The sequence below is a fragment of the Salmo salar genome, chromosome 06, assembly GCF_965601325.2.
Source record: "Salmo salar chromosome 06, fSalSal1, whole genome shotgun sequence".
In the NCBI taxonomy this organism is placed as follows: Eukaryota; Metazoa; Chordata; class Actinopteri; order Salmoniformes; family Salmonidae; genus Salmo; species Salmo salar.
The window spans coordinates 31857560-31882739 of record NC_138296.1 but is presented as its reverse complement, the minus strand read 5'-3'; the positions used below and the strand labels follow the sequence as shown (position 1 = coordinate 31882739).

The 25180-nt window shown below is 44.4% G+C and overlaps 2 protein-coding genes across 2 annotated transcripts in view; both read right to left on the bottom strand.

Moving 5' to 3' along the window:
• Positions 1–4209, bottom strand: part of LOC106601567 (potassium voltage-gated channel subfamily H member 6-like) — a 40282-nt gene extending 36073 nt beyond the window's left edge. The window contains exons 1-2 of the mRNA XM_045720136.2: positions 3568–4209; positions 178–408 (exon numbers count right to left, since the gene is read on the bottom strand). Of these exons, the coding sequence (XP_045576092.1) occupies positions 178–408; positions 3568–3676 (340 nt within the window). The 5' untranslated portion in view covers positions 3677–4209. The remainder of the gene's footprint in view (positions 1–177; positions 409–3567) is intronic.
• Positions 4210–13268: 9059 nt separating this feature from the next.
• On the bottom strand, positions 13269–20390 carry LOC106585555 (glial fibrillary acidic protein). The gene is made up of 9 exons (XM_014171909.3): positions 19845–20390; positions 16804–16864; positions 16588–16683; positions 16287–16448; positions 15975–16100; positions 15589–15809; positions 15293–15336; positions 15039–15124; positions 13269–14812 (listed from the first exon to the last, which is right to left on the bottom strand). The coding sequence occupies exons 1-9, from the start codon at positions 20369–20371 to the stop codon at positions 14762–14764; spliced, it is 1374 nt and encodes a 457-aa protein (XP_014027384.1). The 5' UTR covers positions 20372–20390; the 3' UTR covers positions 13269–14761.
• Positions 20391–25180: the final 4790 nt, after the last annotated feature.

Below are 25180 nucleotides of genomic sequence, written 5' to 3'. Positions count from 1 at the left end.
TTATATAAAAGTGAGAGGGAGACAGCCATGACACTTGGAGGGACCAAAATATTCTGTATGTGACCTTTACAGCACTCCCCACTATAAAGAAGGGGAGTAATGTTGTAACTTTGACTCTCTTGCTCTTTCCATCTCTTTCTCTCTGAATCTCAGTCTAAACCTCCACCTTCTCCTTACCTTCTTTGTTGTAGTAGAGGATCTCCACCTTGCGCTCCTCTGACCCTAGCAGGGCCTGTGCCAGCTGTGTCAGGGCAGACTTCATGGTGCCAGGCCCCACCAAGAACTGGCAGGTGCAGGGCTGCTGCATGATTTCTGCCCGCGAAAAGCCAAACATCTGGCAGAAGCCCTCGTTACAGTAGATAATGCCACAGTTCTTCATCTGAGCATTGGCTATCAGGAACTTACGATCTGGGAGGAAACCAAGGGGAGAGTCAGAGCAGATATGTAAATGTACGAATATGGTGGGAATGTGGGAAATTACAGTACAATTATAATTGAAGGCTTATTACATCAAATGCAATATGCAAAATCGGACAATCAAAGTTTATCTAACTTCAGAAACATTCAGTTATCATATTCAGGTAATGATCATTTCAAGGAGAAGTCTCTCAATCAGATCCAAATCAAGTCTGGACTGTGTTCATTTCAGTATCGCACTCAACTAACCACATTCACCTCAACGTCAAGTTGAAATTGGAGTAATCAAGTCTGTCCCTCTGCGGCACAAATCATATCAGTGCAATGATTCAAGATGGCCCCAGAGGGACAAATACGGAGCAGCTGGACTCAGCAATGACAGTCCGCAATCAAGATTATAATATACTGCAATAGGTTTCAGCTGTCCTTACCTAGGTTCATGAGTGTGGCTATTGTCTCCAGCGCTAATGACAATTGCCTTGGAAGTCACATCAGCTACACTGATATTGTCGTACAGCGTGATATTCAATCAGTACAGTTTATGTTGAAAAGCTGCTCAAACATCTGTGCCTCTGACTCTGTCTCTACTCCTCTTTTTATCCACTCGTGAAACTGAGTTACACAACTCTCATTCTTCCCCATTTAAACAAATATGAGGAGAGCGATTTGGAGCTTCACCCAGAAAAAGCAGAACCCCTTCCCCCTCTTTGCTCCTCTGTGTAGAGTAAATAGGTGAGGTCGCTTGGTGGAAAGTACATTCTATCCTAAGTCATTATCAATGCCTCAGAACACAGACACCCAGACTCAGATTGTTGCTAAGCAGCAGTGGTTTGGCACACGCATCACCCAGCAGGGTGCTTACGCACACACGCACACAGAGATAAGGAAGACATCAGTTTGATGGGACTTATCGGTCTGTCTCTGAGGACCTCTCTGCAGAGAGCTTTGAAAATCCCAGAGTAACATAACACAATTAATTCCGAAATGTCACCTGCCAGCACAGCAAATTAAACAAGCTGAAATCCTTTAACATGAAATTGAGGTGAAAAGAGGAACATTGGATCTTCTCTTTAATGTGGAGCAGCGGTGGAGAGGGTTATTTTGAGCCATACCCCTGTGGTCAACAGACTGCCTTCACACTGTGACTGAAGAACACTGACAGTGACAGGCACAGTAGTCACAGTCAGACTTACAGTAGCATAGAAATAGGCCACTACTGAGCTAGGTTATAGGCCACTACTGAGCTAGGTTATAGGCCACTACTGAGCTAGGTTATAGGCCTCTACTGAGCTAGGTTATAGGCCTCTACTGAGCTAGGTTATAGGCCACTACTGAGCTAGGTTATAGGCCACTACTGAGCTAGGTTATAGGCCTCTACTGAGCTAGGTTATAGGCCTCTACTGAGCTAGGTTATAGGCCACTACTGAGCTAGGTTATTGGCCACTACTGAGCTAGGTTATAGGCCTCTACTGAGCTAGGTTATAGGCCACTACTGAGCTAGGTTATAGGCCACTACTGAGCTAGGTTATAGGCCTCTACTGAGCTAGGTTATAGGCCTCTACTGAGCTAGGTTATAGGCCACTACTGAGCTAGGTTATTGGCCACTACTGAGCTAGGTTATAGGCCTCTACTGCGCTAGGTTATAGGCCTCTACTGAGCTAGGTTATAGGCCTCTACTGAGCTAGGTTATAGGCCACTACTGAGCTAGGTTATAGGCCACTACTGAGCTAGGTTATAGGCCTCTACTGAGCTAGGTTATAGGCCTCTACTGAGCTAGGTTATAGGCCACTACTGAGCTAGGTTATTGGACACTACTGAGCTAGGTTATAGGCCTCTACTGAGCTAGGTTATAGGCCTCTACTGAGCTAGGTTATAGGCCTCTACTGAGCTAGGGTATAGGCCTCTACTGAGCTAGGTTATAGGCCTCTACTGAGCTAGGTTATAGGCCACTACTGAGCTAGGTTATAGGCCACTACTGAGCTAGGTTATAGGCCTCTACTGAGCTAGGTTATAGGCCTCTACTGAGCTAGGTTATAGGCCACTACTGAGCTAGGTTATAGGCCTCTACTGAGCTAGGTTATAGGCCTCTACTGAGCTAGGTTATAGGCCTCTACTGAGCTAGGTTATAGGCCTCTACTGAGCTAGGTTATAGGCCTCTACTGAGCTAGGTTATAGGCCTCTACTGTAATTGAAGTTCAGTGCTAATCAGAGCCATTCCTCTTTTTTAAACAACTGGATTTCTTCTTTGCTGAATGGATCAATAATGTTTTGTTTGAGTGGGTTGCAAAGACATTCTGGGGCAGTTTCTGAGTGAGCAATAGTCAACTACGATACCATTTAATTCAAGACAAAAGCACAGAAACGAAGAGGCATTGTGGGTGTAAAGTGTGCTGTGATGTGCTGCATAAGGCCCTGTTCAAGAAGGATATCACTCAGTTATATGCACTAACAGAGTGTGTAGTTGTAGTTAGTGGTCACATGCAAACTCTGTAAAGCAAAGAAATGATGTACTCTTTCTATCAGGATCCAGTGGTCTGACCAGTTTAAGAACGGAGAACATGTTAACTCATGCAATATAATCTAGTGCAGCATGTGAATTCATGCAACATGTGGAAAACATAGGCAGGTGCAAAGACATACTAAACACACAAACCTATAGTATTAACATGACAATTTGGCATATTCAGCACATGCATATGGACATAACCTAAGTTTGAACTGTAAATCAAATGACGAGATAGAAGGAGTATCGCCAGAGGGTCTTGGGCATTTACAGGGCAATGCAGTAACACCTGTGCCATGCCATTAATGCCCAAGCCATAGTACAGGGGTTACACCAACAGGCAGGCAGGCAGGCAGGCAGACAGACAGACAGACAGACTTAAATTGAAGCATCTGCTTGATTACAGAAACAGCCATGTAGCACTCATATTCGGATCAATAGAAACTGGGGGGGACCACTAGACAAATGCATTTGTCTTTACATTTTATTACACTTTGCATGGTTGAAAGGTTACATGGAAAAGGCATTCACTTTCATTTCTACCCAGTCTAATTGTTTGTTGTTGGGATTATACAGTTATAACAGCTTGCTCATGGTCACATTATGTTATTACTTTTTCAGTCATAATGTAAAGTGTGTCCACTTACTTTGTCCATCGAATTTCCGGATAATGGTGTCCAGATAAGTGTTCTGGAGGGCTACATGACCGCGTCTCACAGGCATTTTGACGCAAAAAGATGAGACTTCTCGACGCATGAACCTCCAGAGTTTGAAATAAATCAAATTAAAGACGAAGTAGGGAAATACTCTATGCAAAAATGGCCCCGCATACAGGCGAATTCAATATGCGATGGCTGGTGAGCAAAGCGACAAGAAAATGTCACAAGGCAGCAGCGGCGAGGACCAGTTGCTAGGGCGATAAAAAAAAAGGCGCTCGCTCCATAGGAGAGAGAACTGGAAGCCGGTTTTTGCGTGCGGTACACAGGAAAGTGTAAAAACGGTATTTCATAAGTCATAAAACGTTCCACTTTGCCTACAAAATAATAAATAGGCTCTACAATTAGTCTAGCCTTGCCAGTCGTTATCATCTAATGAAGAGGAGAAAAACCAACACCGCCCTCCACGTCAACAAGATCAAAGAGAAGTGAAAGAAAAGGGGTAAATCGAAGTCTTAACCGCTACGTTTCATCCGGACAGTAGAAGAAGCTACTATTTGGCGAATCTCGGATGCCCTCCCCATTTGACAGGGTTGACCAAGCACTGCGCGGGGCAGGGGGAGTCATCATCCCACCAGACGCGCCTGACACTTTTTGACAGTGAGCAGAGACACCCTCATCAACTGCTTCGCTGCACATCACACGTCTCTACGCGCACTCTCTCTCTCTCTCTCTCTCTTTGGCCTCTGTAATGCTCCTCTTCATTTCTTTCATCTCAATAATTGACAGGGTGAAGGGTATCAGTCCAGTGTGTTTGTGTATGATCCATAAATGTTTCATTTGGGGAATTCATGCTATAAGTGACCACACGGTTAATGGTCCAATGCAGCCGTTTTTATCTCAATATCAAATCATTTCTGGATAACAGTTAAGTACCTTACTGTGATTGTTTTAATTGAAAATGATCAAAAAGAAACAAAAGTAGCTTCTTAGCAAAGAGCAATTTCTCAAGAAAGAATTTTGCTAGGACTGTCTTTTCAAACGTCTCTTACACAAAAAGGGCATTATCATCATTTTCACAATTTCACAGGTTTATTCCAACATCATAGGGTGGAAATATATATAAAACACAGAGAAATCACGTGTTTGACTACACTGGGCCTTTAATTTAAAAAAAAGACAAACAAGATCAGAATTCTGAGAATCGGATCCCCCTCCTCATAAACAGCCACTGAACCAGCTTGGTGAATAACAGCCCATTGATATGTCATGTGACAAGAGGCAGATAAGAAAATATACAGATAAAGGTGAGAAAACATAACATGGGCTGGAAGGTGTCATCAACACATGTCAAGTAGAATGCCTTATGCATGCCTCAAGTCATCCTGTCAAACCATTGGTACAAATTCTCCAGTCTCACGTCTCAAAGCTCCTTCAACCTTCTGCTCCCTGAGCCAGTCATTGATAACACTGGCGACGGCTGAGAAGATTGGAGAAGATTCACAGAAAATTATGTGAAAGAGGGCAGGGGGCACTTCAACTTAACAAGAGACACAGTCTGGGTATGTTTTGATGACAGTATATAGCAGGGCCCCAACCTAACCATTATACTACATGCTAATTACCAATATGGCAAGGGCCTGGACCTGTGGAGGATGGTGGGAGGAGTTATAGGAGGACGGGCTCATTGTAATGTCTGGAATGGATTAAATGATGCGGTATCAAACACATCAAACATATGGAAACCACGTTTGACTCCATTTATATCATTCCAGACATTACAATGAACTTGTCCTCCTATAGCTACTCCCACCAGCCTCCTTTGGCCTGGACATACACTTACACACACCCACACAGACACACATCCACCCACACACACACACACACACACAGACACACACCCACACAGACACACACCCACACAGACACTAGTTTTTTTTATGATGACAGTGTGGCAGCAGGTGCAGGTGTAGATTATTGAGGGGACACAGGAGAGGGCCCAAGTGCCCACATGGGATCTGTGCCAGAGAAGAGACAGGCACTAATGGGGTGTGTGTTCCGAACAACACTTGTCTCAGTTTCTAAGGAGAATATATGCTTTTCCATATACGTACAGTATGTACCTGTCCACCGGTCTATAAATCCCTTTTTCTTATGAATACAGTTTTTTACAATCCCTTTGGCACTAATTTCAGGGGTGGCAGGTAGCCTAGTGGTTAGAACATTGGGCCAGTAACCAAAAGGTTGCTAGATCAAATCCCTGAGCTGACAAGATACAAATCTGTCGTTCATCCCCTGAACAAGGTAGTTAACCCACTGTTCCTAAGCCGTCATTGTAAATAAGAATTTGTTCTTAACTGACTTGCCTAGATAAATAATAATTTCAGAACCTTGTGGTCATTTTTCAAAACTCAAAACAGTCATCACTTGCAACACAGGCTGTCCAATGTTCAAAACATTGCATTGTGGATTCATATCATTAAAGAAACCTTGCACTTGCAGAATCATTGGTTCAAATAACTAATTTGTCATGAAATACCATAGGAACATTAATTTAGATCACCCACACACAAGATACCGATAGTTTCACTGTGTAGTTCTTTGTATAATCATTAAATATTGTAGTACAAAATATGTGACACATGTTTCATTATGGTACTACACGTAAATACATCACTGTCAAAGGACTAGTAGAGAGAATACTACAGACACAGTGGAATCATTGAACAAAACTTAACATTTATTGATGAAATACAATAAAATCACAACATAGGTTTCTTTGAATCAAAGAAAAAATAATTAGCTATAAAAAAAAATACAGTAAAACGTCAACTGCAGTGTTCCTCACCTGACTTACTGTAAAAAGCAAAACAAAGGATTAATTACCGTACTTCTATATTTCCATCAACCCTGTCTTGTGGATTTGGCCACAGGTTCTCATCCACATCACAATGGAGGTTTTCATTAGCCAAACATCTTGGGAAGAATCTTCGGGCATGGTGAATCCAGGCCTGACACTGTTCTGCCGTGATGTCATTGCATGCGTCATCCATGGCCTGGAGAAGGGTGGCTTGTTCGTGAGGGAGCCTATCATATACCTTCCACCCCCATCTGGAGAAAGATTCCTCAATCGGGTTAAGGAAAGGAGAGTAAGGGTTCAGTACAGGGTGGTAAATTGTGGATGCGCCTGAAACCATGCTTGCACCATTTGAGCATGGTGGAACCTGACATTATCCCACACAATGACATAGGTCACGCCATCAGCTCTACAGACCTGATTTAGCTCACCAAGGAAGGTTACAAGGAGAGCTGCATTATATGATCCAATACGAGGTCTGTGTCCCACCACACCATCTTCAGATATAGCCGCACACATGGTGATGTTGGCCCCACGTTGTCCAGGTACTTGGATGGTTGCCCGCTGGCCAATACAATTCTGACCTCTCCTCCTTGTCTTGGCCAGGTTGAAGCCTGCCTCATTCAAAAAGAGGAATTTGTGATGGTTTTCGTCAGCATCCAGCTCCATCACCCTCTAAAAAGACATTTTGGAAAGAGAATTGCTGATTACAATGATGTGGAATTTTTGGGGAATATTTCACAACAGGCATCTTGAAACTGAACATGCCTGAACATACTCAGTCCTCAGTTGGTTCACTCTGTCTGCATTTCTTTCAGAAGGCCCACGGTATAGCTGTTTTAGAGACACCTGGTGCCTTTTCAGCATGCATGCAATAGTCAGTAAACTTATGGCTTCCACATTGTTGAACATGTCGTCATTGTCCAAGATCTGCAGCAGAATTTCTGTAAGGAGAATATAATTTCTGTCCCGAACCAAATTGACCACAGCCCGTTCTTGTTGGTCAGTCAGAATTTTGCCTCTGCCTCCCCTATTTGGCCTAGTCTCAATTCTGCAGGGAAAATGACAGTAAGAACACATTTAGTCACATCACCTACTCTGTGGTACACATTGGCATGCAGTATACAGTCATTTGACAATTGAGAGTAGCCTAATGTTTAGTGCATGGTGAAGACTTACCGGTTCTCATTGCAGGAAAATTCTGATGATTGAGTCCATGGTTGATCTTCTGAGGGTGGTTGAATCATTCTAGCTGCCTCGGTCATTGTCATGCCATGATTTACAACATGGTCTACAACTATTGCTCGGATTTCTTTGGACACTCTCTGCTGTTGCTGCCGCTGTCTTGGTCCGTTCCCCCACACCTCTCAAACGAAGCCCACGACCACCTCTCAGAAGGGGTGCTTGTCCCCTGCCATTCCTTTGACCACCACGTCTTCCTCGTCTTCCTCCTCCCACTGCTTGACCTCTATTGTGACCTGAATCACCTGCCGGCTCCATGTTATCGCTATGTTGTTGTAGGTGGATACCACTCATTTCACTATATACTCGTACCACAATGTGAAATCAATCATCAGTAACGAGTTGGCAGTATTGGAAAATAAATTACAAGGGCTCTTTATTAGGTACACCTGCGTGTTAATGCAAATAGCCTGCTCCTTCGAACAGCGAATCATGTGGCTGCCTGCAACTCAATATATAGAGTATAGAGAGCTTTAGTTGTTGTTCGACAAAACATTAGAACGGACAAGGTGCCACACATGGTGGTTCCAGCATCTCAGAAACAGCTGCCCTCCTGGGATTTTTACGCACCACAGTCTCTAGAGTTTACAGAGAATGATGCGATAAACAAAACACATTCAGTGAGCGGCAGTTTTGTGGGCAAAAACCCCTTGTTAATGAGAGAGGTCAGAGGAGAATGTCCAGACTCATTCAAGCTAAAAGAAAGGCCACAAATACTCAAATAACAGCTGTTTAAAACAGGGGTGTGCAGAAGGGCATCTCTTAACGTACAACACCGTGAATAATTCAGGCTGTTGTGGAGGCAAAAGGGGATCCTACCCAGTACTGATAGGTGTACCTAATAAAGTGAGTATACAGTGATGTCAGATCTGAAAACATGGTCTGGAAAGGTTGTACATGGGACCATAGAAACAGTGTCCAATAAAGAATGATGATGAAATATTACATCCATAGATAATGTAGTCCAATTGGTTCATGTTCCACGGTAATTGGTGTCAATGGATCTCGTTATCCTGAAACTTTCATGATCTAAACATGGAATATTGTTTGTCAGTTTCCATAAAACTATGCATTAAGAGTAATGCAACAGTTACTTATCATTTTGAGCAGTTGTATCAGTTGATAGTTAGATCATTGTAATGAAATGAATAGACAGTCATTTCAGATGTAATGTGTGAATTGCATTTTGAAATGGTCATACTTTGATGTTAAGTTGTGTCATTTTGAACAGGTGATTTTAGTTCAATGAACAAATGATCTTAGCTTTATGTGTATTGTATCCAAGCAATTGGAAAAAGTGTTAAAGTTTTTGAAAAATGTTCATTTTGATCATTGGTTGTGAGTTTTGTGTCTAAAATTTTGAAAAATGACATTAAGGTTCTGAAATTAGTGCCAAGGTGATTGTAAAAAACTGTAATATGAATAATCCCAACATTGATTGGCCTAAAGTTCCTTACTGTATGACCTCTTGATTACGTCCTCTTGATAACGATCGGTCGAGTTGTCAATAACCATCAACAAAGATATATTTAGTGTTTGATTGGTTGATTACACATATTTTGCAAATGTTATCACAGGTGCAGCGAAATGCTTATGTTTCTGGCTTAAACAGTGCAGTAATACCTAACAATACAAAGCAATACACACAAATCCCCAAAATAAAATAAAATAAATGAAGAAATATCAGAATGAGCAATGTCAGAGTCCATTATGGATATAATGGTGTGTTTATAGACAGTATGGACAGTATATGAATAGAAAAGGTGTGTACAGCAGTAGTTATATAGGATGAGCCTTTACTATAATACAGTATATACATATGAAATGGGTTCAGTGACAATGTACATAGGGCAGCAGTCTCAAAGGTGCAGGGTAGTAACAGTGATTAAGGTTCGGGGCAGGGCAGGGTACTGGGCGGAGGCCGGCTAGTGGTGACTATTAAACAGTCAGATGGTCTGGAGTTGGATGTGTTAATTGACTTGGTGTGTGTGTGTTTGTGTCTGTGTCCGTGTCTGTAGTGTGCCTGTGTGTCCAGAGTGTTCATATGCATTGCTGCATTACTTTAAGTGTAGTACCACCGATCATTTTAGGTGGATGTCACTGACATGTCTCTCTGTCGTCTCCTGTAGCTCTGATGTATGCCAGTATCTTTGGTAACGTGTGTGTGTGTGTGTGTGTGTGTGTGTGTGTGTGTGTGTGTGTGTGTGTGTGTGTGTGTGTGTGTGTGTGTGTGTGTGTGTGTGTGTGTGTGTGTGTGTGTGTGTGTGTGTGTGTGTGTGTGTGTGCGTGTGTATGTGTGTGTGTGTGTGTGTGTGTGTGTGTGTGTGTGTGTGTGTGTGTGTGGCTGAGTTTACACAGGCAGCCCAATTCTGATATTTTTTTCACTAATTGGTCTTTTGACCAAACCTCTGATGTGAAAAGATCTGATGTGATTGGTCAAAAGAGCAATTAGTGGAAGAAATATCAGAATTGGGCAAATGTAGCCTTAGTGTGTCAAAAGTCACTGCAGTTGTTTATGGAGTCTGCTAGAGAATCAAAGAGACAGAGAGAGTTGCTTTAGGGTGGTGGTGTTTGGTGGAGGGGTTGACGTGCTTGTTCTGTGTTTTGTCTCAATGGGCTTGATGAAATGAGGGCTAAAATTAACCAACAAGCACACATGCCTTCCCATGACCCTTTGGTGACAGGGCCGAGTAGTGCAGGAATGTGTAGTGAAGAGGGGAGAGGACAAGGGGGCTGAGAGGAGAAGGGTGCTGGCTGCAATAGGGCATGTGTATGATGCTCACACATCTAGCATCTCATTACCAGCATTAGTTCTCTGTGTACCTTTACATAATAAGAGCTGAGTACTGCAGTAGTGATTGATGAGAAAGAGTGCTTGATGTTCTGCGCTGATACAAACAAATGCATTAGGGAGCTCATTATGGATTCTGTTAGTGTTGAGAGCTAACAAACACACACTAGTGTCTAAAAGTGTCAGGGAAAGAAGACGGCAGCATACTCATCATCCTCATTAGAATGATTATTTGAGTACAAATGATGGGTCATTTTAGACATCCTCTCTCATGGAGTGAAGAGGTCTGTATTGTCAGGAGCCCTTGTTGTTTGGGGTCAATAAGCCGAGGGTGGGTTTACAGGGTTGTGTGATGTTTGGGGTCAACAATCCATGGGTGGGATGTACAGGGTTGTGTGATGTTTGGGGTCAATAAGCCGAGGGTGGGTTTACAGGGTTGTGTGATGTTTGGGGTCAACAATCCATGGGTGGGATGTACAGGGTTGTGTGATGTTTGGGATCAACAAGGGAACTGATGTAGTGTGGAGGATTTTGAAAGGCACACTATTTAGATAACTTCATTGTCACCCCTTTCTCTTCGTAGTTCTACAGTACGTATAGCTGCTGAGGAGAAAAAGCTCTTCAATAGTGACCAGTCCTTACCCCCACCTCTGAAAGATTGGCTGGAAAAGTTGCAGTGGGCCAGACGTCAGGGCCCACACCCTGGTGGAGTGAGTGTTTTATCTAGCCAGAATTCCTTCAGCTCGAGGCCACCTCCATCCCAGACTTGAGACACGCCAGTCCACTGACAAGAGCCAGGCTAAATAGACACATCAAATCAAATCACATTTTATTTGTCACATGCGCCAAATACAACAGGTGTAGACCTTACAGCTTACTTACAAGCCCTTAACCAACAACGCAGTTTTAAGAAAAATAAGTGTTCAGTAAAAAATAGATTAATAAAAAATAAAAGTAACAAATAATTAAAGAGCAGCAGTAAAATAATAGTAGCGAGGCTAAAAACAGGGGTATCGGTACAGAGTCAATGTGCGGGGGAACAGGTTAGTCGAGGTAATTGAGGTAATATGTACATATAGGTAAAGTTAAAGTGTGCATAGACAATAAACAGAGAGTAGCAGCAGCGTGGGGTAGGGGGGGTGCAAATAGTCTGGGTAGCCATTTGATTAGCTGTTCAGGAGTCTTATGGCTTGGGGGTAGAAGCTGTTAAGAACCCTTTTGGACCTAGACTTGGCACTCCGGTACCGCTTGCCGTGCGGTAGCAGAGAGAACAGTCTATGACTAGGGTGACTGTAGTCTTTGGCAATTTGACACTGCCTGGTATAGAGGTCCTGGATGGCAGGAAGCTTGGCCCCAGTGATGTACTGGGCCGTTCGCACTACCCTCTGAAGTGCCTTGCAGTCGGAGGCCAAGCAGTTGCAATACCAGGCAGTGATGCAACCAGTCAGGATGCTGTCAATAGTGCAGCTGTAGAACTTTTTGAGGATCTGAGGACCCATGCCAAATCTTTTCAGTCTGCTGAGGGGGATAGATTTTGTCGTGCCCTTTTCACGACTGTCTTGGTGTGTTTGGACCATGATAGTTTGTTGGTGAAGTGGACACCAAGGAACTTGAAGCTCTCAACCTGCTCCACTACAGTACTGTACTGCACACACACACAAACACACATACACATGTGCACATACACACCAGTGGCGGCTTCTGAGAGGAGCTACGTGAGGACGGCCTCATTGAAATGGCTGGAACGGTATAAATGGGACAGTTTCAAACACATAAAACATATGGAAAGCACGTGTTTGACGCCGTTCCATTATTCCATTCCAGCCATTACAATGAACCTGCCCTCCTATAGCTACTCCCACCAGCCTCCACTGATACACACACCAACACACAGAAATACATTAGCTGTACGGTGAGTAAAGGATGGCCTCTGCGTGACTGGGACTCCTATAGACCTGCACCCCACATACCTACACGCATGTTTCCTCCTTCAACTACTTTCTGGCTGTTTGTCAGAAGGGACCCAGAGAACAGTCTATATGATGAGAGCACTTATATAATCTCTCTTTGAGTCATTGTCCTTACAGGAAGACTTCTAGATTCTGGGCAGGGAGTGAAGTGAAGGGTCCTTGAGGGCTGAACGTGTGGATAGGTTGTTAGATCATTCAACACAGTGTTACAGTCTGACCCCGTCTGTGAGAGAATATACTGTCTGTGTGCTTCTGTAGGGGCCTGGGCAGAGCACTGACAATGACACTGACAAGTGACGATGACAGTACTGTAAATCTAGGCTTTGGGGCCGAACCCTCCCACCTCGATTCCCCTCGCCACTGCACAACATCCATCGTAGTGATGATGATGAACATTGACCCCTCCTGTCAATCTCAGCGGTCAGCCATGCCAGTCATCATCTCTCCCACATACCTCTAATGTGGAACCTGATACAGAGATCGGCTGTCAGACTCAGTTATACTCATTCACCGCAGACAGATAGCGCAAACAGGAGCCTACATATGGATGGATGATTATCATTATGATAAATGACGCATGTTGATTATGAGTATGTGGGTTTAATTGATTATGATCAATCAACAACTTTCTAACGTGGTGTACGCACATCAACAACTTGGAGGTGCTGGGTATATAAAATACAGTCATCAGTGAGCTGGTACTGTATCTATCTTTATTTCATGAGCTCACACGATCATACAACGGTACACATTCAATCCAAGCAACAGCTTGTGTTGGACTAAACAAAGCAAATAAAAACGGTCATTCACAAAAGACTCATTCAGACACAAATACTAATCAAACAAAATGGCTTTATTGTTGTTAGCGGGTTGTCATAATGTTGGTCAAATCTAAGGTTATATTCATATCTTGTAGGTTTTTCTTAGACCTACTGCAGTGTGGTTCAGCTGTGGCTACTGTAAGATGCAGACAAGAAGAGAACCAATAGTATCTAGAGCTGACGGGTGGAGACACGAAGGCAAAGCAGAGGGAAGGGAGATGTGAAAGAAAGGCAGGCATGTTAGAAGATGGTTACGGTTGGTGTTTAGTGAAGAATGAAAAGCAGTCTGTAGGCACCATCTGTACTGAATGGTAGGTGACAGGGGTGTCAGTTTGTTTATGTCAGCAGGGGTTCTAAGCAGATGGAGAGAGCTGGGATTAACAGTTAGTGTTGTGACAGCCACCCGCCAACCCTCTTCCTCTCCTCCTCTCCTCCAACCCCCTCCTCTCCTCCTCTCCTCCTCTCCTCCTCCCCCAGGGCTTCTTGCAGAGGGCTGTCGTCAGGGAGACACCATGTAACCCCACCCACTCCACCACCACCAAGCTATCTCAACAACACCATCTTTTGTGTCTCTCTACACTCACTGACACTCCAGAGATGGGGCTGGGGGAGGAACAGGGGATTTCAGAGGTAAGGGTCTCGTCAATCCTCCCTGTCTCACCCCCATCCCTCTCACCCCTGTTCCCAGGCACTGTTCTAGTGTTAAAATATGATGTTGCAATGAAACAGTGGAACCAGAGACAGTGCATCCAGAGAGAGAGAGAGAGGGGGAGGAGTGTATGACAGAGGGATGAAATAGATAGGATGTTTGGCCCTAGAAGAGAGTTACATCAGCTTCTTTCTTTTCACCAACAGTTCTGCCAAAAGCACTGTCATACACACGTCATCTTCCTTGTCTGAGACCCGTCCTGTCCACTGCTAACCCCAGCAACTGTACTTTCCTCTTGACATCCACTCAAACCACACAACTTCAGCACGACCCCTGCCACTAGCTGAATAACAATCACTACATTTCAAGGCCTCCTCTCTGGCTACTATCCAAACACAATGAGAACATGTCCCACTCTGATCTGTCACTATTATGAGCTGAACAAAAAATACATTTCCAAGCATTAAGTCTGTTAATCACGAAGGGTAGTAGTCCAAGACCCTTCCTTCTAAGGTGCATGGCCACACTTCCCAGCACTAAAGCCTATCTCCAGTTACAGCAATACAAAAATAATACTTTTTGGCAAAATTGCTAACAAGGATGCAATGAGGGATTTTCTTTTTTGTTTCAACAAAATGCAGCTCCTAAGTATTTAATGATGTAGCATGGTCTGGGGGTGATGATGAAGAGGGGAGGAAGGGGATGGTGAGGTGGTTGCAAATGGGGGGACTTTGAGGTTTGGGGAAGAGGGAGGTGCCTGGTCAGGAAAGGGTGTCATTATCATGCAAGGCCTCTAAGCGTTACTGGGGAGTGGGGACAGTATGACAGACATATAGCTAGCACCATCTGTGTCCTTTAAGGACTGTCAGGAATCTCCTTCCTCTCAGCCGTAGACTCCTTAATGATCTGAAACACAGAGAGCAGGGAACAGGGCATGTTGGGTTGTAGATGCAGCAGTAGGGAGGGACTGTCTATAAGTGATCTGAAAGCTGGTGAAAATGCATGTATTGAATAATACAATGTAGCATGCTGCCCTCTGGAGGAGCTAAGCAGGAAGCGAGCACATTCACACATCTGATATGGGAATAAATCCCCCATGGATTCATTCAGTGATCTATGGTGTTCTACATACCTCCCCGTCTCTAGTCTCCACAGTCCGCACTATGATGCTCCTCTTGACATGGGTCTCTGGAGAGAACTTAGTGTCCATACTGCTCTCTATACTCAGGGAGAGGGTGAGAGAGACCTTTAGCTTTCAGATGCCCATGAGAGCCGAATCCTAACTTGAGATTTATGCATCAGCACATCCTTCATATGGCTGGGGTAAATTATTAAATGCCATGATAGACTATGCTAATATGTTTGGGTCGGGATACCCTTACTCACCTCTGAACTGCAGGTTGGAGAAGCTCTGCATTGGAACAGTGATCCTGAGGAAGAGGAAGAGAGAGTATCAGTAACTACCAGCCACCACCTATTGTCTTTTCTTTCTTCATCACACTGTCTCCTCCCGACCCAGCTCATTAGATCCACATTCTTTTTGTTCCACTTTATTCCCTCCAACACCCTCTGTCTCCTTCCCTCCACCCTCCTCCCTCCTCTCTTCCTACCTTCTACCCTCCTTCCTCTCCACCCTCCTCTCCCTCCACCATCCTCCTCCCTCTCCACCGTTATCTCCTCACCTGCTCTCCTCTCCCTCCAGCAGCTTCCTGTAGGTAGCGATCTCTATGTCCAGGGCCAGTTTAACATTGAGCAGGTCCTGGTACTCCTGCAGGTGTCTGGCCATCCCCTCCTTCAGAGTCTGGATCTCCTCCTCCAGATGACCCACCGTATCCTGGTAACCAGCCGTCTCCACGGAGAAACGGTCCTCCATCTCACGCAGCTGCTGCTCCAGGGACTCGTTCTGCAGGAGAGGAGGAAGAGAGGGAGAAGGAAAGGAAGGGGGAAGAGGTTTGGAAAGAGATGAAAGAGGAGAGGTGGTTCAGTTAGAGAGGGGAGTCATGGAACTCATGGTCTTCTCATGTCTCATTGTTGACACAGCACACTCTGCTCTGATTGGACAACTCACTGTTCCACGGAGTGCCTCCACGTCACAGGTCATGGCCTGGAGTTGCCGTCGGTACTCGTTGCCCTCCTGTTTGGCCAATCGCAAGGCGTCTGCATTCCGAGTAGCTGCGTCGGTCAAGTCGGCAAACTGTGCATAACAACAAAAGGAGAGACAGGGCAGTTTAAAAGTCTGCATCTTATAGTGTGTTGTCAATGTGTGCATTGTGCAACACCTGGCTGTATGCATGTTTATCTGTATGGTAGTGTGTCTGCCTGTGCCTGTACAGTAATGTGTGTACATGTATGTGCAATAGCCCAAGCTTTCTGATATGACCTTGGAGCGGTACCACTCCTCCGTCTCCTGAATGTTCGAGGAGGCCACGGACTCATACTGGACTCGGATGTCCCTCAGAGCAGCGGTCAGGTCTGGCTTGGACACGTCCACATCCACATGGACCTGCTGGGCCATCAGCTGCTCCTGCAGCTCACGCAGCTCCTATAGAGAACCAACCACAGGCTTACAGGTTAAAGGTCACCTCTATCACTCTCTGAATATTCACTATTTACTTCAGAGATGGAAACAGAGGTTGGTCAGTAAGGACTAGACATAGAGACGAGGGGAAGCTGAAGCTCACCTCCTCGTGGATCTTCTTGAGGAAGGCAATCTCATCCTGCAGCGCGTCTATCTTCCTCTCCAACTGGACACGGTTCAGAGACGCCTCGTCCACGTCCTACACACAGGTCAATGTCACATTCCTCATATAAAAACACGGGCTGTGAAGATCACATGCAAAGAGGGACATGGTCAATAATAGTGAAATTTATACAAATTATGAGAGAAATGACCTCACCTGTCTAAAGGCGTTCAAGTTGCTCTCTGCATCCTGTCTAAGAACCATCTCATCTTGCAGTCTGATTGAAAGAGAAAGGGAGAGTGAGGAAAAATAGAAAACAGACAGCTAAAAGGAGAGGCAGTGTTAGGGTCCACACTAAGTCCACACATTGGTCACGCAAAGAGGATCCATGCACCTCAGATAAAACATCGTTTCAACCTATTCTCTATTGATACAAAGTCAATGAATCCCAGTCATGATCCCACCAATGACCCAATATATATGATCATGTTTTCCATCCAGAAAAGTGAAGGGATCATGATTAGGATATGATTAATTGTGTCTATGTATGAATATCCTTATATACATAATGACATGAATAAACTGATGATAAGGACTGTGAGTACCACTTGTGTTCCATGCTGCAGTAGCAGAGTTGGCAGTAGGTGGGCTGAGCTCAGCTGAATGGAGAGCTTACACATCATTAGCCATTCACTTCTATACATCAGCCTGCCATCAGCCGTTCCCACGGAGGCGGAGTTTACGCATTCAGAATGGAGCCAAAAAAACACACACGCACACATGAACACGCACGCACACACACACACACACACACACACACACACACACACACACACACACACACACACACACACACACACACACACACACACACACACACACACACACACACACACACACACTTACAAACTCCCTCTGCCACTATCTGCCCCACACTGAAACACACATGCTCACACACGCTCAAACTCAGGTCTGTACTTCTTCAGAGACTGATGAATTGGTGTTAGAGAGTAGAGTTGGGAACTGGCAGGAAACACTAACTGACCTCTAACCTTGTCAACCTTCACCATCGATACTCATGCTGAGCTCTTAGAGGTGAATAGCAGCTGTGTGATAACGTTTTTTTTATATAGCTTTGGTGCTATTTTCACACGTATGTGGTGAATTTTCAAAACTTTTAGTACCAAACTAACATTTGTTAGTTATATTCCAAACCTTTTATTGTGCACTCATTTTGTTTGGAGACATCTTTCACCAAACAACCATTGATCCTAAATATAAGCTTACTTTGAAATTGATTTAATCACTAAAATACAACATAATGATATCTTCTCAATTAAGTTGTTTTAACGACCAGTTAATTACAAATTGCCCTTTGAATGTAATTTTCTACAGTACTGTAAATTACAGTACATTCCACTGTTTTCACATTAGGCTATACACTTGCACTACCCATCAAAATTGACTGAAAAGGACATTTCCATCATTTCTATCCCATGTGTGATCAAACGTATGATCATTAAAGATATCTTTCATAATCATTGATGTAAAAATAAATGTATTGTTCAGATGTAATTACAACATAGTTGTACTGTAACCAAATGAAAGAAATTAAAGAAACATAGTGTTTGGCAGGCATTAGCTTGCATCAAGCCTGTCTTGAGCACTGTTTCAGTTTTAAATACTCAATATTTAGAAAAAAACGGACGACTTTAGTTAAGGCTGGGAATGTCAATACAATCAAACTAGCAAGGGATGTTTTAATGATCTGAAGTTGTGCTGTTGCAACTGCCTGTAAACACACAGTCCAGTTCGAAGTGAATGATGGCAGGCCCATGTGGCAAATGGCTTATTTGTATATAGGCCTACTGTAACTCTGATTGGCTATGGCGCAACGGTCTGCGTAGACTCCGGGGCTGGACGAGACAGATGTTTTTTTGGGGTTTTATTTACTGCAGTGTCTATTAATTGTCCAAACGCACTGCCGCTTTCCCACTCTATATTGATACAGAATTTTTACAAATGCCTTACTATACGCCATTCCCAAACATTCTAAGCGAAATGCTTATAAAATGCTTATAAATGCTTCATCATCATAATAGTACATTATAGTATATATATATATATTTATACTTTACAAACATACTTTTTCATTATTTACTTCTCTAAAACTGTAGTAGAAATAAAATCTAAAATCTATATGTTAACCAAACGGTTAAGTGTTTATCAATTAAGAGCAGTCGGTTAATAGTAAAATGTAATTTAAAAAATGAGAAAACGATCATAGCAAAAGTAAAGTGAGCATTGCATTGTGAAAAGCAATTACTTTAAACGAACATGTATTGCACTGTGAATGTGAAACATGTATTTCCAGATGAAACACTAATTAAGTTTGGTAAAAAAGTGACTGCATGATTTGATGTTGTACTCACTCAATTGAGTTGAGAAATGACTGCCTTTCTGATGATGTGGTTTGAGTTCTGTACTAAGTGTTGTGAAAATCTACCACATACTGAACCAAGGCAATTGAAAAGATCTGTATTCAGAGAGCAGTGACACTCACACACACGTCTCTGATCCATAGTATACACAGGCTCAGAAACCATTACACACTTAGATGTTCCCTTTGTCCTTTGCAACAACAACAAAAACACCCTGTGAAAACATAAGCTATAACCTCATAACTATAAACTATGCCACTTAAGCAATAAACCAATAAACATAACTAAGAAGCGTGCATTTTACGAATGAGTATTAAGGGGGAGCAGGCAACAACAGAACATCTGCTTGGCTCCCTGGTCTCTTTGTGGAAATCAGCTCTATTGTGTTTCCTCCATTCCTCCACACTCATTGAATGGCTATAGGGGTCTGGTCAGGATCAAGTTTAGAAAGAGGGACACCCATTGAGTAAAGCCTTCTCAGAGCACAGTGTTTTCAATAACTAACAAGCCAAAGCATCTACTGAGCAATTTTATCATGTAACACGATATCCAGTTATACTGAATTGTGTTATGGCAACTATCCACTTGTTGGTTTAAGACTGTAGCAAAGATTCCAATTCAAAATGAACATATTGACCAATACACATGCCAAACACTAGGAATCCACTAAATCAAATTACGAATAAACTTTTAAGTGGACAGAATTCTGAAGCAATTAGAACTCCACAATATCAATTGAAACTCCAAAATACTAAAACAAATTTGACTGATCAGTGACTAATTGTAGTGATGGAAATGAGACTGCCTCATTCTCACCTCTGTTTGAGCGTGGCCACGTCAGCAGCCATGTTGTCCCTCTCTATCTCCAGCCGGGCCTTCCCAGCGCTGAGTCCGTCCACCTGCCTGCGCAGCTCCCTCAGCTCCTCCTGGAAGATGTCCCCCAGACGGCTGGGCTCCTTCCCTCTCAGTTGGTTCAGCTCCGTCACCAGCACCGTGTTCTGCTGCTCCAGGAAGCGCACCTTCTCTATAAAGCTGGCGAAGCGGTCGTTAAGACCCATCATCTCCACCTTCTCGTTGGTGCGCGTCTCCCGGTACTGGGCCTTGAGGAGTGAGTCAGCCGAGAAGTCCAGCCGGTTCCCAGGGGTCCCCAGGAGCAGGGCCCCTCCAGCCGACCCCAGGGAGAGACGGGAAATGGTGCTGGAGTGGGTCAGGTGGCGGGGGCTCCCATGGAGGGAGAAGCGGCTGGAGGAGAGGCTGCTGAGCCGCACGCCCCCACCCACGCTGCCGGCCCCCTGGGGCCCGAAACGCTTCCTGTAAGACGACAGGACTCTCTGACTCTCCATGGCTGGAATGAAACCCTGTCAGGGCACACACATGCCTTTTATAGGGATAGACATCCCCCATCCTGAGAGAGAGTACACAGGGAGGGGCGAAAGGGACGGGCCGGGCCGGTCACTGAATAGGACAGAGAGAGGGACAGACAGAAAGAGAGAGTGAGAGACAGGGAGAGAAAGAGAGAGTGAGAGAGAGAGAGAGAGAGAGAGAGAGAGAGAGAGAGAGAGAGAGAGAGAGAGAGAGAGAGAGAGAGAGAGAGAGAGAGGAGGGTGGTTTATGTGACACTCAAAAGCTGTGTGCCAGGGATTGTTTGTGCTCGTCCACTCAGCTACAAATGTCTCCTGGCCTTTCTCTCTCTCCCTCTCTCATCCTTGTTTGAATAGGATTTGGTGCGACAGAGCTTGGATACCAAATCAAAGCTGCCTCCCACACATGCTCAGTCACACAGACACAGATGGGGACAGAGTGTGATTGAAAGGGAAGAAAAGAAGCAGGGAGGTGAAGGAATGAGATCTCTTTTCCTCCATCCCTGTTAGTTGGTGACTAATAGGGTCAGAAAAAGAGAGGGACAGAGAAAAATGGGACAGAGAGAGGGTCAGATAGTAGCTGTGTTCTTGTGTGGCACTCTGTCTCGCTTGGCGTCCAAAATATCCCACTAAGCCCTTCAGATTTATTGGTATTACTCTGATTGGCCCGCGCCACTCTGTGTGTGACAGCAGCACCGTCTAGGAGGATCTCGCACCCCATCCCTGTTCCTCTGCTCCTCTTCAGTCTTCTCCTTGTCTGAGTCAAAATGGGAATGAGTACAATTACATAACACAGCAAGAAAAGAGAAAGTTAGTTAAGGTTGCCTCTCTTTCTTGTCTTATCTAGGTACATCAAATAGAAGTCAAGAACAGTTAATCAATTATTGAATATCTACATTGACCACAGTATCTCCAAACTATTGTGAGATACTGAAGACAAAAGTAGGAGAGTAAACAGAGGGGAGTAGAAACAAAATAACATTATAATAGCTAAATGGCATTATTAGATTAACTCTTATTCAACAGCTGACCCGCATATCAGTATGCGAAAATCATACAGGAATAAATATATATAATAATTGTCCTTGTGGTCATGGATACATAATAAATGGCAGTGTACTAAACAGTCAACAAGTGACACCATTACAGTGTGCTAGCCGATTGGAGAAGCTTTGGGGCCACAGGGCTGAACAGTAGCAGCTATACATCTCCACCTCTTTGTCCCCCCAGGAGTTTCTGACCATGATGTCACTGACAGGCTACAGATGGATACATAAGACCTATAGGCCACATCTATCAGTGGGTTGGAGTGCTTCTCTTTGGACAGACACACAGCCACACACAGGAGCACGGCAACATAACACACACACATTATTAATCCATCACTATCCCGACCATTATTAACTGTGATCAACTACAAAGGAAGCTATGTGTCAGAGGATGGGCCAGTAAGACCAGAGGCAGCCAGTTGGATTGCAGCCTCTTAGCAACAATACGACCACTCCCTCTTCCACAAGTCACATCCCATAAAGCCCTGTTGTAAGTGATGGCAGCTCATTCAATCAGACTAAATGACTGCTTAGCCTGAAAAGAGGGCAATTGGACCTGGAGAAAGAAGTCTGTGTTGGGCATGGTCAAAAAGCCCAACGAGTTCTGGGTACCTATCCAAACAACAATATGTATGGCAAAGTAAGTATTAGGTTACTATAAAGGGGAACACCTGGTGAGCTGTACAACTGAATGCATCTTCCACATTTAACCTAAACCCTCTGATTCCAAGCGGTGCCTTAATTGATGTCATCAGCACTCAAGAGTAGTTGTTGGGAATGAATGACCTTTCTCAAGGGCAGAACAACAGGTTCTTCAACCTTGCTGGCTCAGAGATTCAAACCAGCGACCTTTCAGTTACTAGCCCAACGCTCTTAACCGCTAGGCTACCTGAGGGTGAGACAGTCTGTGAGTTATTAGATAGCTGAAACTGTCACAGGACTCCAGCAGATGGATGGTTGGAGAATGGGGGGATGGGACGTGAAACTTAGTCTGAACCCGACAAACCAGCAGCCAGTCCGTTACGAATCAATTTCCATCCATTGTCATGGCAACCCCAGTGCCAGTTACTTCAAAACATGTTAAACTCTTGTTGACTCTCATCTAATAGGGATGTGACTCTGGGATGGGATGAAGCCTCATATAAACATCCACAGCTATTATACAGTCATGCTGCCCAGATATGATCCTAACATGCTCAAACAACCAGGTCTATGATCTCTCAAGCTACTATACCAGCAAGATCCTAGGGCATTTTCCATCCTGCTCGCCTCTGTTCTCCCTCTCCCCTCCAGCCAACTCTGGCCCTGCAACAGGTAGTAAAACCCACATCGCAGACCATAGAAACCCTCTTTGTTACCAACACACTCTGTTAAAAGAAATGTGTAGCCAGTGGGAACCAGTATGACTGGAAGACTGTAAATACAGAAAACAACAGAGTGACTTGAATTCCAATTGATAGAGATAACTGAGCGGGTCCACTGTAAGTCTGGCTGGATGTGTTGTTTTAAAAGCTTCCATCTAGCAGGATTAATAACGTGGTCTCATCATTAAGGTGACACTAATTGTATCGCCCCCTGGATTTCTGAGACAGTCAATGTGGTTGCCTCAGATCTGGTCACTTAGGCAATATCTGTCAGAGGAGAAACATTCAGAAAGAGAGAAAGATGGAAAGAGACGAGAGAGATAGAGAGAGAGAGAGAGAGAGAGAGAGAGAGAGAGAGAGAGAGAGAGAAAGAAAGATAGAGAGAGATTGGTCGGAGTGAAAGAGGGTGTCCCCCTCTCTCTTCTCTGAGCCAGTGGAAGGCCAACAAAACATCTGATTCCTGTGGGGCAACATGAGGAGGAGCCCATCTCATTTGCAAGGAGCAGAAGAAAAGGCGTCTTGCCTGGGTGTAGAGCAGAATCTTAATGCTGTTCCTCCAGACTGATCTCCCTCCAGAACCACAGGGACGCCAGCTCTGTTTGCCTGCACACGGCTCCCCCCACCTCACCATTCAGGCCTTTTAGACGCTTTCTGTTACTGCCGGTTTAAACCCCTTTCCCCTCTCTCCTATGGGAGCTACCCTACCTCAGACCCCCTTGCATCCCCAGCCTCCTCTCTATGCAAATGAGCACACCCCAAATTCTGGCCATTCAGCTGGATACACCTCATCCCCCACCCACAACAAAACTCACACAGCAGCCCCTCCTTCTCCACTAGATTAAGCGCGCCCCATCAACTCAATGATATGGGCCCCCAGTCAGCTCAATCACGTATAAATCCCCCCGTCACATTACTTAATCTTAGTCCTCACATGGAGCTCAGGGACCCGGGACCCCATCCTCTCTGCCAACAAAGAGCCCATTCATAACAGCAGAGCCCGGGAAATGGGGGTCCCAGTGGCCCATGGGTCTCACCTCAACTCACACACACATACTATGCCCACACACAGTACAGTATCACTGATGTGCATTATCACTGATGTGCAGTATCACTGATGTGCATTATCACTGATGTGCATTATCACTGATGCGCAGAATCACTGATGTACAGTATAGCTGATGTGCATTATCACTGATGTGCATAATCACTGATGTACAGTATCACTGATGTACAGTATCACTGATGTGCAGTATCACTGATGTGCATTATCACTGATGTACAGTATCACTGATGTACAGTATCACTGATGTGCATTATCACTGATGTACAGTATCACTGATTTGCAGTATCACTGATGTGCAGTATCACTGATGTACAGTATCACTGATGTGCAGTATCACTGATGTACAGTATCACTGATGTGCATTATCACTGATGTACAGTATCACTGATGTGCAGTATCACTGATGTGCATTATCACTGATGTACAGTATCACTGATGTACAGTATCACTGATGTGCATTATCACTGATTACAGTATCACTGATGTGCATTATCACTGATGTGGATTATCACTGATGTGCATTATCACTGATGTGCATTATCACTGATGTGGATTATCACTGATGTGCATGCTAGGCCCTCTCAGGTATGATGGGACGTTGTATGTAGTTGTTAGTGGTGGAAGGTGCAGTTGTGAAATCGTAATATGCCAGATGTGGCTGCATAGGTCCAGTCCCCACTGGTGCCCCCTGTGTGTTTGTGTGTGTGTGTGTGTGTGTGTGTGTGTGTGTGTGTGTGTGTGTGTGTGTGTGTGTGTGTGTGTGTGTGTGTGTGTGTGTGTGTGTGTGTGTGTGTGTGCGTGTGTGTGCGTGTGTGTTGGAAGCTTAACTGGAGCAGACAGGCAGGCTGAATCACTGACTATGACTCAGCACCACTGGGTCCAAACTGAATGTTGTCACAAAGACGAGCCTGGGGAGCCAGTGTAGCCTCTGTCCAGCAGTCTGCCTGTCAGCACTAATGCTGGGCCCCAGCGGCCCAGAGACATACCTAACAAACAGAACTGCATAACAAACAGACCCAGACACACGAAGAGCACCACATACCTTCCAACACTACCACTGACCACAATAACACTACCACTGACCACAATAACACTACCACTGATCACAATAACACTACCACTGACCACAATAACACTACCACTGACCACAATAACACTACCACTGACCACAATAACACTACCACTGACCACAATAACACTACCACTGACTACAATAACACTACCACTGACTACAATAACACTACCACTGACCACAATAACACTACCACTGACTACAATAACACTACCACGGACTACAATAACACTACCACTGACT